Source organism: Oncorhynchus nerka, linkage group LG2, assembly GCF_034236695.1.
Source record: "Oncorhynchus nerka isolate Pitt River linkage group LG2, Oner_Uvic_2.0, whole genome shotgun sequence".
Classification (NCBI taxonomy): Eukaryota; Metazoa; Chordata; class Actinopteri; order Salmoniformes; family Salmonidae; genus Oncorhynchus; species Oncorhynchus nerka.
In genome coordinates, this window is record NC_088397.1 from 18579930 (window position 1) to 18592259 (window position 12330).

The following is a 12330-nucleotide window of genomic DNA, read 5'->3' on the forward strand; positions in this document are numbered from 1 at the left end:
AAGTGAATGAGCTGGTTTTCAGGCAAAAGATATGGTGTTGCTTTGGCAGTCGAACTAGTTGAATTTTCTTTGTTATATGTATTATATATATATATATATATATATATATATATATATATATTATATTTGTACATTTGTCTTATTTTGTTACCACTTCCCCAGAGCCTTCCAGGGCTTGTTGTCTTTTTGGGGGTTATTTTGGTTAGAGAGCAGTGGCAAGTCTTAAGAATCAATGTGTGTGCTTTAGCATGCTAATTATCACAAGTGTGTTATCTTTCAAATAATGTTTCATATTGAGTATGCTACCTAACAAAGAATGTTTCATATTGAGTATGCTACCTAACAAAGAATGTTTCATATTGAGTATGCTACCTAACAAAGAATGTTTCATATTGAGTATGAAATACTAACAAAGAATGTTTCATATTGAGTATGCTACCTAACAAAGAATGTTTCATATTGAGTATGCTACCTAACAAAGAATGTTTCATATTGAGTATGCTACCTAACAAAGAATGTTTCATATTGAGTATGCTACCTAACAAAGAATGTTTCATATTGAGTATGCTACCTAACAAAGAATGTTTCATATTGAGTATGCTATCTAACAAAGAATATTTCATCAGGTATGCTGTCTTACTAATATTTTTTAATCACAAGTATATTATCTTACAATGATTGTGAATATACTCTATCTAAGTTTGCATGCTATTCTCCTTGAAGTGTTTTACATGCAAGGTTTGAGTCTTGGAGATGTGGTAGTATTTCTTGCCCTGCTGCTAATCTATTGTTTGTGCCCTCTATGTTAATAAACCTTGGCACTTTGGTTAACTATTGTTCATCTCAATCATTTGACAGACCTGTGCTTAACTTGTCCGGAGGACCTCCCATCGTGTATACATAATGGTGGTGCAGTACAGTTTACATATCTCTAAAAACACACACTATCTTTCAGAAACTCTCACCTTTTCTGTCTACTCATCTCTCTTTTCTGTCTACCCATCTCTCTTTTCTATCTATCCATCTCTCTTTTCTGTCTACCCATCTCTATTTTCTATCTATCCATCTATCATGTCATTATTTCCCTCTCTAAATCTCCATCTACACTCCACAAGGTATAACAGCTACTATGGAAGAATTCACATATTGCCGATTTAAGAGAGTATGGCTTTCCAACTTTAAAGGTTTACACTTTTTTGTAAAATGAATCAAGTCTATTTGATTATGTTGGGTTTTTAATAAAGTATGAAAGTTTTGATTTTGCTATTATTTAAATAAAATGGTTTTACACATCTACCCCCCCCCCCCTCCCCCCTATCTCTCTTACCACCCGCCTCTCCCCATAGACTGACAACCACAAACAGCCAGACATTTACTAAACAGACACCCGCGGCACTCCACCCTACCTCCTGAAGTACAACCTCTCCCTGAGTGTGTCAAGGTTACGCACTCTTCCTCATAGCCTCCATCTTAACCTGTGGATTTACATGTGACAGCAAAGGTCAAGGAATGAATGTGCTGGGACGTTGTCCAGTTGGAAGGCAGATAAAATGGCCTCTGGGTCAAAGTCAGTATTGTTTGTTATAATTGCAACAACCAACACACCACCGAACAAAGGCTCATGGCCTTGGTTTCTATACTGGCAACTTATGTTTCAAATGTGAGAATGAATGTACAAACACAGTTGTTTATGCTTGCTTCAACAGCTTTTCGTGATATTATTTAGCATCAAAGGTGCAGGATTTATTTCAAATCAACCAACAAGTGAGAAAGTAAGTGCAGCAGAGAGAAAGAAAATGATCTTTATTCATTCATTGTCCTCGTTCTTTTCCATTCCACTCCACACTGTTATTACTGTCAACTTCTTTTCCATTCCACTACACACTGTTATTACCGTCAACGTCAGACAGATTCTTTCTTTCAGGGGCCTTGTCGTCAAAATGACCAAGCTGTATAGGTGAAGGTTGAATAAATAAATAAATGACATTTCACAGATCCCCCTCCTCCTCCCCAACCCCTCCCATCCTCAGCCCCCTCTCCACTCACCTGCCTCATTCCTTCTGTGTACCTCCCCTTGGGCAGGTAAACCAGTCGGGTATATAAATATATTCAAACCGCAGTTAGCTATCCAGGGAGCTCTGGGGTGACTCGAGACGTCGAGAAAGTGAGAAAGAGAAGTGTAAACGTGTAACAGGTGGAGTTTCTCAGGATAAGGAGCAAGTATATTCTCTTTACAAACCACTGGGATTGAGAGTCCTAGAACAGCAGTGCAAGGATGGGGCTTGGAGTAAGTCTGGATTTCACATTTAAGTATCAGGATTTACTTATATTGTGGTCTTTCAACTTAAAAACATCTGTCGTTTTTTTTTGCAGTTATTATGATAACCTTCGGTTCATGGCTGCTTCTAAGTTTTTAAAATAAAGTTCTATATTTGATAAAGTTCTGAATGCACTGCTTATCTAAGCCCTCATTAGGAAAGAGGCACATCGATAGTTCACACTTTCTCATCATTAACGTACCTTCTGATATACAGAAGGGGAAAGATGATTATAAGCTGGCGGCGACCTCCGAGGACAATGGAAATAAAAAGAGCAAAAAGGAGGTGAAGAAAGCAAAGGAGAAGAAGGACATGGACGATCTGAAAAAGGAAGTTGACCTGGTGAGGAAAACTGATGATTTATTAATTTACTAATTATATTCATCTAATGTAGTTGACATGACGATGCACATTTATCGATATGCAATTTACACATCAAAGCACTGGAGTTGGCTGCAAAAATGTTAATCCGTAGTCCCAGAGATGATTTAAATAGGGTGATATAGCATCAAAACTGTCAGTATTTTCAGCAAGAAAAGACTAAGGTAAACAGTAAGCCTATTAATCTCTGTGGATCAGAAAAGGTTCAACACACAACGTTTCAAATGTGCATCAAGCTCATTAGCATTTTAATTGACTTACTATTACTCTGCAGTGAGCCTTGGGAGCAGTTTCAAAACCCCACCCCATATCTTTGGAAACTGCTTTTTTGTTTGTTGCAAGGAGCATAATAAAAATGTGTGTGCACTGTGCAGAACTTTTTCAGGGCAGAAATGTGAACCAGACAATTCCATCCATCATAAAGAAACACATGACTTATCTTTGGTTTATATTGAAATCGATGCAGCATAACCTCATCATACCTAGGATCATTTCAAATGGTTTGAGGAATGTGTTTCATAACTATGCATGTTCTGCATATACTTTCGCCATGGGGAAAAGTTGAGAGAACTCCCTAGTTCAACTAGCAACTGTTTTTTTATTTCTCAATCTCTCTATCCCCTCCCCCCCCTCTCTCTGATTTAGGATGACCACAAGTTGACCTTGGATGAACTTCATAGGAAATACGGCACAGACTTAGCCAGGGTGAGTGAGTGAATATGTGTGTGCCTCTGCTTTTTAAAACTGACAACCAGTTGTATCAGCTGCTCCTACGGATTATTTCTGACTGTAATTTGAAGCACATTGAGGTCGTGGAGGTTACGGCACCAGGTCATATCGTAGGTAGAACTTCATCTGCCTTCTAAGTCGTGATCACATCACTATCTACCACTGAATCTTTGAACATGAAACACATCTATATCTTCCTAAAGTTTACACAGAGTTTGGAGTCAAATATATATTTTCCGATTGTGTGACTCCCATTACATTCTTTTCATTTTATTTTTTGAATCCTTTATTTAACCAGAGTGGTCACATTGAGATGTACATCTCTTTTACAAGTGAGCCGTGGCCGTAAAAGCGGCAAACATAGTAAACACAGCATAAAAACACAACATCAGACATGACAGTGAGTGGAAGTTAAAACGCTGCATAGATGAGACTTTTTCCATTTGTGTGACAGCAAGTCAGATACACATGAACAATTTTTAACAAGCCATAGGGTAGGTCTAATGCAGGGGACACAATGTCAGCTTTGTGTGGAGTACAATTAGGACAGGCCTAAACATTGTCTTGTGTGGAAAGGATAACAGTTAAACACTATTTTGGTGAATGCGCACAGATAATGATCTGTTGATATTTGATCCAGGGATTAAGCAGAATTTCCACAACAAGGGCCACATTCACACGGGAACATTGAAAGCACTATGTAGTGATGAGGGGCGGGGCGAGGTATGGTGGGGGGGGCTCGTTTGACAGATTTTCTTGCTGACAAAAGGGGAGGGGAAGGTTTTGAGTTCCATAGGTAATCACTCTACTGCCTTTTACTCTGCCTCTTGCTCTTCCCTCTTCCTGCTTTCCTCCCTCCTCCTTTCTCTTCACTCTACCTTTTCCCTCTCTCCTTCTCTCTCTCCTTCTCTCTCATCCCTCCCCCATCCAGGGTCTAACCTCAGCTCGGGCTAAGGAGATCCTTCTTCGTGATGGCCCCAACACCCTGACCCCTCCTCCCACTACCCCTGAGTGGGTGAAGTTCTGCAGGCAGCTCTTTGGTGGGTTCTCTATGCTCCTATGGATTGGTGCAATGCTCTGTTTCCTGGCCTACGGAATCCAGGCCGCCTCCGAGGATGAACCAGCTAATGATAATGTGAGAATTATAGAATTCTGAGATCATTTGAGACTTAACAAAAACTACAATGCCTCTAGTGCATGAAAGGGTTTTCTAACTTACCTGTAACGTAATAGTCTCATAGTCTTTCTCCCTCTTCGTTTCTGTCCCTCACAGTTGTACCTGGGTGTTGTGCTCTCTGTTGTCGTCATTGTCACTGGCTGTTTCTCCTACTACCAAGAGGCCAAGAGCTCAAAGATCATGGACTCCTTCAAGAACCTGGTCCCACAGGTTAGACTTCTGCCTTTTCAAACACCTCTGAGAGGAACTTGATTGTATTGTCATGTCTACGGATTGTAATCCTGTCACCTACCTTGTAGCAAGCCCTGGTTGTGTCCTCTACCTTGTAGCAAGCCCTGGTTGTGTCCTCGACCTTGTAGCAAGCCCTGGTTGTGTCCTCTACCTTGTAGCAAGCCCTGGTTGTGTCCTCTACCTTGTAGCAAGCCCTGGTTGTCCGTGACGGTGAGAAGAAGAACATCAACGCTGAAGAAGTGGTGGTTGGAGATCTGGTGGAGGTGAAAGGAGGAGATAGGATCCCAGCTGATTTGCGTATTGTCTCTGCCAGCGGCTGCAAGGTGAGTACTTTACAATCCAAGATCATGGGTCAGATATTAGCCTAAGGGTTCCGCATACTTCGGTTTGGCTGGCCTACTCCCTTAAAAGACCTTTGCTTGAAAAAGTGACAATAGTACTGTTTGTCCATTTTGAGATGCCACAGCCAGTATACACTTTCTCAAAATAGTCCGAATGAATCTAAGATCATTCAAGAAATATGTCATAAATGTTGATGTTTTTCCTAAGGAGATCTTAGTTGCGCAATCTAAATAAGATGTTTGGTGCAGTATTTCTCGAGTGAAAAATGTGAATGAAAACAAATCGTCTATCGTTGAATGACAACAAACACTTAATTGATCACTACTGTTGACCAATGATAGACGAAGGGGCAAAGACTTCGGCTCCTGAACTTCGGCTGGCCTCGAGAAGTTTTTTGTGTGTGCACCAACAGCCCCCCAAAAACTTGCCAGAGACCAAATCGAATAAAAACAGCACAAAATGTTGTCATATTATATGACAAACTGTTCTGAACTATTTCGGATGGGAAGCATGCGGACGCCTTTAGTGTCATTCAATGTTGTATTAATGCAATTCTCTTTTCCCACTCAGGTGGACAACTCCTCCCTCACTGGTGAATCTGAGCCCCAGACACGTACCCCGGATTTCTCCAATGACAACCCCCTGGAGACAAGGAACATTGCCTTCTTCTCTACCAACTGTGTTGAAGGTAAATAACTTCAGTAACTAGCCGTAGTGATCGAATAGTTCAAATAACTTGAAATGTATCACTTAGCCATTTTGTGATTCTAAACCATATTCATATTCTCCATGTTTTGTCAGGAACTGCCAGAGGTATCGTCATCAACACTGGTGACCACACTGTCATGGGTCGTATCGCCACCTTGGCCACGAGTCTGGAGGGTGGGAAGACTCCTATAGCCAAAGAGATTGAGCACTTTATCCACATCATCACCGGTGTGGCCGTCTTCCTGGGCGTGTCTTTCTTCGTCCTCTCCCTCATTCTGGGATATGGTTGGCTGGAAGCTGTCATCTTCCTCATTGGAATCATCGTTGCTAATGTGCCAGAGGGTCTCCTGGCTACTGTAACTGTGAGTACTGATGAAAAGTCATGTTTAACAAAAACTTCAGTCCTAACAACAAAACTTGTTGATTATGTAACTGTATAATATGTCTTTGTATCACAGGTGTGTTTAACTCTGACTGCCAAGCGTATGGCCAAGAAGAACTGCCTGGTGAAGAATCTTGAAGCTGTTGAGACCCTTGGCTCCACCTCCACCATTTGCTCTGACAAGACCGGAACCCTGACTCAGAACAGAATGACCGTGGCTCACATGTGGTTCGACAACCAGATCCATGAGGCTGACACCACAGAGAATCAGAGTGGTACCTGCTTCGACAAAAGCTCTGCCACCTGGGCTTCCCTGGCTAGAGTCGCTGGCCTGTGTAACCGCGCCGTCTTCCTGGCAGAACAGAACAACGTACCTATCCTCAAGAGAGATGTGGCTGGTGATGCTTCAGAGTCTGCCCTGCTGAAGTGTATCGAGTTGTGCTGCGGGTCTGTCAAAGACATGAGAGAAAAGTACAGCAAGATCGCTGAGATTCCCTTCAACTCCACCAACAAATATCAGGTAACGACATGCACTCTCTGTGGTATCTGTGGGTTAACAACGGGTTAAACTGAGTTGTAGAAGGTGGTGTGATAGACTCAAAATCAGGATGGATGGATGGCTTTTCTCAATCAGCTTGGAAATGCCACTTTGTATCGACATCCAATAAGTTGCTAGAACTTTAGTTTTCCAGGCATTGTAGGCTACTTACTGGTCATTGCCTGCTAATTTAAATTTAAACTCTCTTGATGGTGTTGTCTGATCAAAAACCAATTAATTTCGCCCCTAGCTCTCCATTCATAAGAACATTGTGGCCGGAGAGTCCAATCACCTGCTGGTGATGAAGGGAGCCCCTGAGAGGATTCTGGATCGCTGCTCCACCATTTTGATCCAGGGCAAAGAACAGACTCTCAATGACGAGCTGAAGGAAGCCTTCCAGAACGCTTATGAAGAGCTGGGAGGGCTGGGAGAGAGAGTGCTGGGTAAGAGGGCACCAATATTGGACTGAATGAAAAGTCTAGAACAGTGGTATTCAGAATTTCTCAGTGGGAACCCCATTTTTTCAACCAGAATTTCTTGCGACCCCACCCCAAATCTAATGACATAACCTTAATGAGGCAATCTGGATTTGCTACATCTTTTATCCTCAATTTTTGGACTTATTGATAAGTACCTGATTGATTCTTGAAGAATATAACTGAATAAATGCCTAATTAGTTCAATTGTCGTAAACCATCATAACCCAAAATATAAGCTTTTTTTTACTCCAATGTTTGTTAATAAAGTAAATGTAAAACAACACTGAATAGCCTCAAAACATGGTTAAACTATCATTTTGATATCATGGATGGCCAATCCTTGCACCCATAGCTGTGTCTATGAGGGGTATCATTTCTCCAGCCCCATCCCTCAGCTTTTTACCCAACCAGCTGTGGGGAGCCCGCTTTGTTATTGTTTCAACTGCTGATTGCCGCTTTCAATTTTAACATCAACAAATAACCTTCAATTCATTACATTTTCAAAATGAAAAGAAACCAATAACAAAATTATCTTTCTTAAAACCTTTTGTATATTGTCCCATCATAATCTGTACTCTTAATTTATTTCTTCGTGACCACAATCCAGTTTGACCCTGACTGGTCTAGAACATGAAGAATTTGTTGTGGCATGTCTCTGACTCTGTGTCTTTTTCAGGTTTCTGTCATTTCCAGCTCCCTGATGACCAGTTCGCTGAGGGCTTCCAGTTTGATTGTGAAGAGGTGAACTTCCCAACTGAGAATCTGTGCTTCGTTGGACTAATGTCCATGATTGACCCTCCCCGTGCTGCTGTGCCTGACGCTGTGGGAAAGTGCAGGAGTGCTGGAATCAAGGTATGGCAATGTAATACTTGACACGACTCTTCAGTCAATCCACATAGCAGCCACTGTGATCAGACCACTCCTCTTCCCTTCCTTCCCTTAGGTTATCATGGTCACTGGTGATCATCCCATCACTGCTAAAGCCATTGCCAAGGGTGTGGGCATCATTTCTGAAGGAAACGAGACAGTTGAGGACATCGCTGCTCGTCTGAAAATCCCCGTTTCTGAGGTCAATCCAAGGTATTTGCAATTTGTTTGGGATCATTTCAGTGTACGTCATCACACCGTCTACACTTAAAGTGGAGTGATAGAAACATTTATTTAGCCTTTTTGGGGCATCATCAGAACAGACCAATACAAGCCCCTATATTTAGCTTATATTTGTACCCTCCAGAGATGCCAAGGCCTGTGTTGTCCACGGTGGAGAGCTGAAGGACCTGTCAGCCGAACAGTTGGATGACATTTTGGCCCATCACACTGAGATTGTGTTTGCCAGAACTTCTCCTCAGCAGAAGCTGATCATCGTGGAGGGTTGCCAGCGTCAGGTACTATTTTATTGAATTCATTCATGCTCATGAGTCAGTCAGGATGATTGCATCTTACTTTTGGAGTTTCTAACATCTGTTAACACCTCTCCTCCTTATCCACAGGGTGCTATTGTGGCTGTGACAGGTGATGGTGTGAACGATTCTCCTGCTCTGAAGAAGGCTGACATCGGTGTTGCTATGGGGATCTCTGGATCTGACGTCTCCAAGCAGGCTGCAGACATGATCCTCCTGGATGACAACTTTGCCTCCATCGTGACTGGTGTTGAAGAGGGTAAGAGAAGCTCTGGCAACGACCATCAATCTGCTGGGTTTTTCCATCCTTCTCTCATCACCCTGACTATTCCTTCCCCCCATCCTCTATTCCCCCTCAGGCCGTCTGATCTTTGACAACTTGAAGAAGTCCATCGCCTACACCCTGACCAGTAATATCCCAGAAATCTCACCCTTCCTCCTCTTCATCATCGCCAACATTCCACTGCCCCTAGGAACCGTCACCATCCTCTGTATCGACCTGGGAACTGATATGGTGGGTCTTTCAGATGTGGATACCCCCCCCTTGAGAACAATCTGATCATGTGTTCTGCTGCGTTATGAAGAACAATGTACATGATCATTTTAGAGTTTGTTTGGAAGGTCTTTGAACTAACTTCAAAGTTACCAATGATGATCTTTCCCATCATTACCTTCAAGGTCCCAGCTATCTCCCTGGCCTATGAAGAAGCTGAGAACGACATCATGAAGCGACAGCCCAGAAACCCCAAAACTGACAAACTGGTGAACGAGAGGCTCATTAGCATAGCCTACGGTCAAATTGGTAAGGAGTTAATTTGGCCCTTCTTCTGTTTTGCCTGCCTTTACCGGGTCTTGTTGCGTTGTATGTTGGCCAATCAGTTTCATAGCAAATTAACAATCTGATCAATATCTCTTCACTGACAAAAATACTCTCCTCATTTTTACTCTTCACAGGTATGATGCAGGCCACAGCCGGTTTCTTCACATACTTTGTTATCCTGGCTGAGAACGGGTTCTTGCCCATGGATTTGCTGGGTATGCGTGTGGACTGGGACAACAAGATAATGAACGACATGGAGGACAGCTACGGCCAGCAGTGGGTAAGTACACAAACACCGCTCTGCTTTTTGTTGTACTAACGGATTATCATTGGCCTTGTTTTGATCTGATAAGTTCTCGATAAGAGCTTTTTCAATCTCTCTCCCAATTGTTTTGTTTAGTTTATTCCAGCATACATGGCAGCTGAAATTCAAGATAACAAAATAAATCAGTAAATCTGATACATTATCAAGAAAGTTGAGAAGTCATGGATGGGATCACAGATCAGGGTTGATGCACAGCTTGCATTTCGGGTAGTCAGCAGAGGAAATATCGATGGTCTTGAGAAAGAAGGAGCATCTCAGTCACAGCCAGGGATTTAGACATACAGGTCCGTAGACTCAACAGTCCTCTCCGTTATTTTGGGCTTCGTCAATAGCTTCTATTCCTCCAGAACTACCATTTGTGAATGTCACTGCTGCCGCCGGCACACAGGTTCACCACACATTTGGTATCAGAGTCAGTAATTTTCACTACTGTAATGTACCAATGTAATAAACATATGTCCTCTCGCTCTTCTTTTTTCCATATGTCTCTCTACACACTCTCTCTTTCTATGGTCTATGATCCATCCTTCAGACATATGAGCGCAGAAAGATTGTGGAGTTCACCTGCCACACAGCATTCTTCGCCAGTATTGTAGTTGTACAGTGGGCTGATTTGATCATCTGTAAGACCAGGAGGAACTCCATCCTTCAGCAGGGAATGAAGTGAGTACACACATTGATCTGTGTGGTCTTGGTCTAGGTCTGGGTCCTAAGAGTTTTTTTCTGAAACTTGATCTTCACTGCTCTGGTCTTGACTTACACATCACCAGAATCAGAATCACCTTTATTCACCAAGTACATTTACACATACTCACAATTGTACTTAGTCATATGGTGCTGCTAGCAATAGACAACATTAAAGGCCAGACTACAGACAGAGCAATTTACACAAAGTTTAAATACATTATATACAAAATTGATCAAATGTGCATAGAACTGAAGAGTAAGAGGGAAGAGAGGATATACACATTTACAGTATAAATATATTGTAGAGAATTCAGGGGTAGCCCCGACCGGGACTTGAACCCAGGTCCAGCAACTGTCAAGCCAATACCTTAATAATTACACCAAACCTCTCGATGAGGTTGCTAGGTGTTGGGTTAAGGTCGCTACATTACCCCCTTCCTTTGGGAGAGTGTGTCCTCAAGTTTCTCTATACCATGTCTCTGACATGTATACACCTCTCCGGTGACCTCATGGCCACCATCCCATTTCTGACACCAGTGTAGCAAATTCAGGGGGTAGCCCCAACCGGGACTCAAAGCCAGGTCCAGTGACTGTCAAGCCAACACCTATACCATTACACCAAGAGGCCAGAACCTCTAGACAAGGTCGCTAAGTGTTGGATACTTGATGCAGTGTGCATCACAGATTGCATAGTGCCTTGGTCACTACTGGCCAGTTGGTGAGGGCCACAGCACGGGGAAAGAAACTGTTCAGGTGGGGGGTGGTTTTGGTCATGATGAAGCTGAACTGTTTGCCAGAGGGGAGTTAATGTGCATACAGCCCTGCAACTGACTTCTAAATCAATATCCACCCTGTTGGTATCAAATCCATGATTTTCCCCCCTTTTTTTTCTCCCATCTCAGGAACCGTATTCTCATCTTCGGACTGTTTGAGGAAACTGCCCTGGCTGTCTTCCTGTCCTACTGTCCTGGAATGGATGTCGCCCTCAGAATGTACCCCCTCAAGTGAGTAGACCCTTCTGATTCTCTTCTGTATATCAGCTTGGAACAAAAGCTCACCCGTTTTAAAAGATGAGTGGTAAAATGGATGGATATTACAATGGGTAGAGGAGACTACTGTAGCCTCAGGAACAGTTGGGGTTGACTAGTTAGCTGAAGTGTAATGTGGTTTACTGCCCAACCAAGAGAGAAAATGACATTTGACATTTAGGGGCCCTGTAAGTGCATTACCTCGCTGTTTTACGCTCAACTTAATCTCTTTATTCTTTTCTTCTCTCTTTCCTTCTCTCTTTCCTCAGGCCTTGCTGGTGGTTCTGTGCCTTACCCTACTCTCTGCTCATCTTCCTCTATGATGAGGGTAGGAGATACATCCTGCGACGAAACCCAGGAGGTAAGTTCTCAGGGACTATGGACGAAAACAATCTGTTAAGATAGCGTCGCCAATTTGACATCAAAGTTAATTATTGTGTTATAACATGACAATGGCATGCAGGATCGGGAAGGACAAATGATTTAATTTGACTCATGGAGATTTTCAGTGACGAGATGAAATCTAACTAATTGTGTTCTTCTCTCTGAATTTTCTCTTCTTTAAGGTTGGGTGGAACAGGAGACCTACTACTGACAAAAAGAGGCTATCCCCAGGATCACTCAATGTCACTCTGCTGCTACATCTCAACCAACAACATTACACTACATTTCAATCTGCTACATTACCATTACATCCAATGAACACTGTGATGGTACACTCAGCTGCATTGAGGAGTTCTTGATTGTGATAATGCAAATTGAAATAAACATCACTTCAACACTAA

General features: G+C 42.5%; 1 protein-coding gene across 2 annotated transcripts; it reads left to right on the forward strand.

Annotated features, from left to right (window-relative positions):
• Positions 1-2104: 2104 nt before the first annotated feature.
• On the forward strand, positions 2105-12330 carry LOC115132105 (sodium/potassium-transporting ATPase subunit alpha-1-like). 2 transcript variants are annotated; one of them, XM_065024134.1, is made up of 21 exons: positions 2105-2287; positions 2535-2660; positions 3345-3404; positions 4360-4563; positions 4702-4815; positions 5025-5159; positions 5749-5866; positions 5980-6248; positions 6345-6788; positions 7057-7249; positions 7962-8137; positions 8229-8365; positions 8520-8670; positions 8776-8944; positions 9045-9199; positions 9364-9487; positions 9640-9785; positions 10363-10493; positions 11420-11521; positions 11815-11906; positions 12112-12330. In XM_065024134.1, exons 1-21 carry the CDS (start codon positions 2276-2278, stop codon positions 12138-12140), a joined length of 3087 nt encoding a protein of 1028 aa, XP_064880206.1. In that variant the 5' UTR covers positions 2105-2275; the 3' UTR covers positions 12141-12330. The 2 variants fall into 2 exon arrangements, with proteins under 2 accessions (XP_064880206.1, XP_064880199.1); XM_065024127.1 differs by lacking the exon at positions 2105-2287 and having other exon boundaries at positions 2433-2660.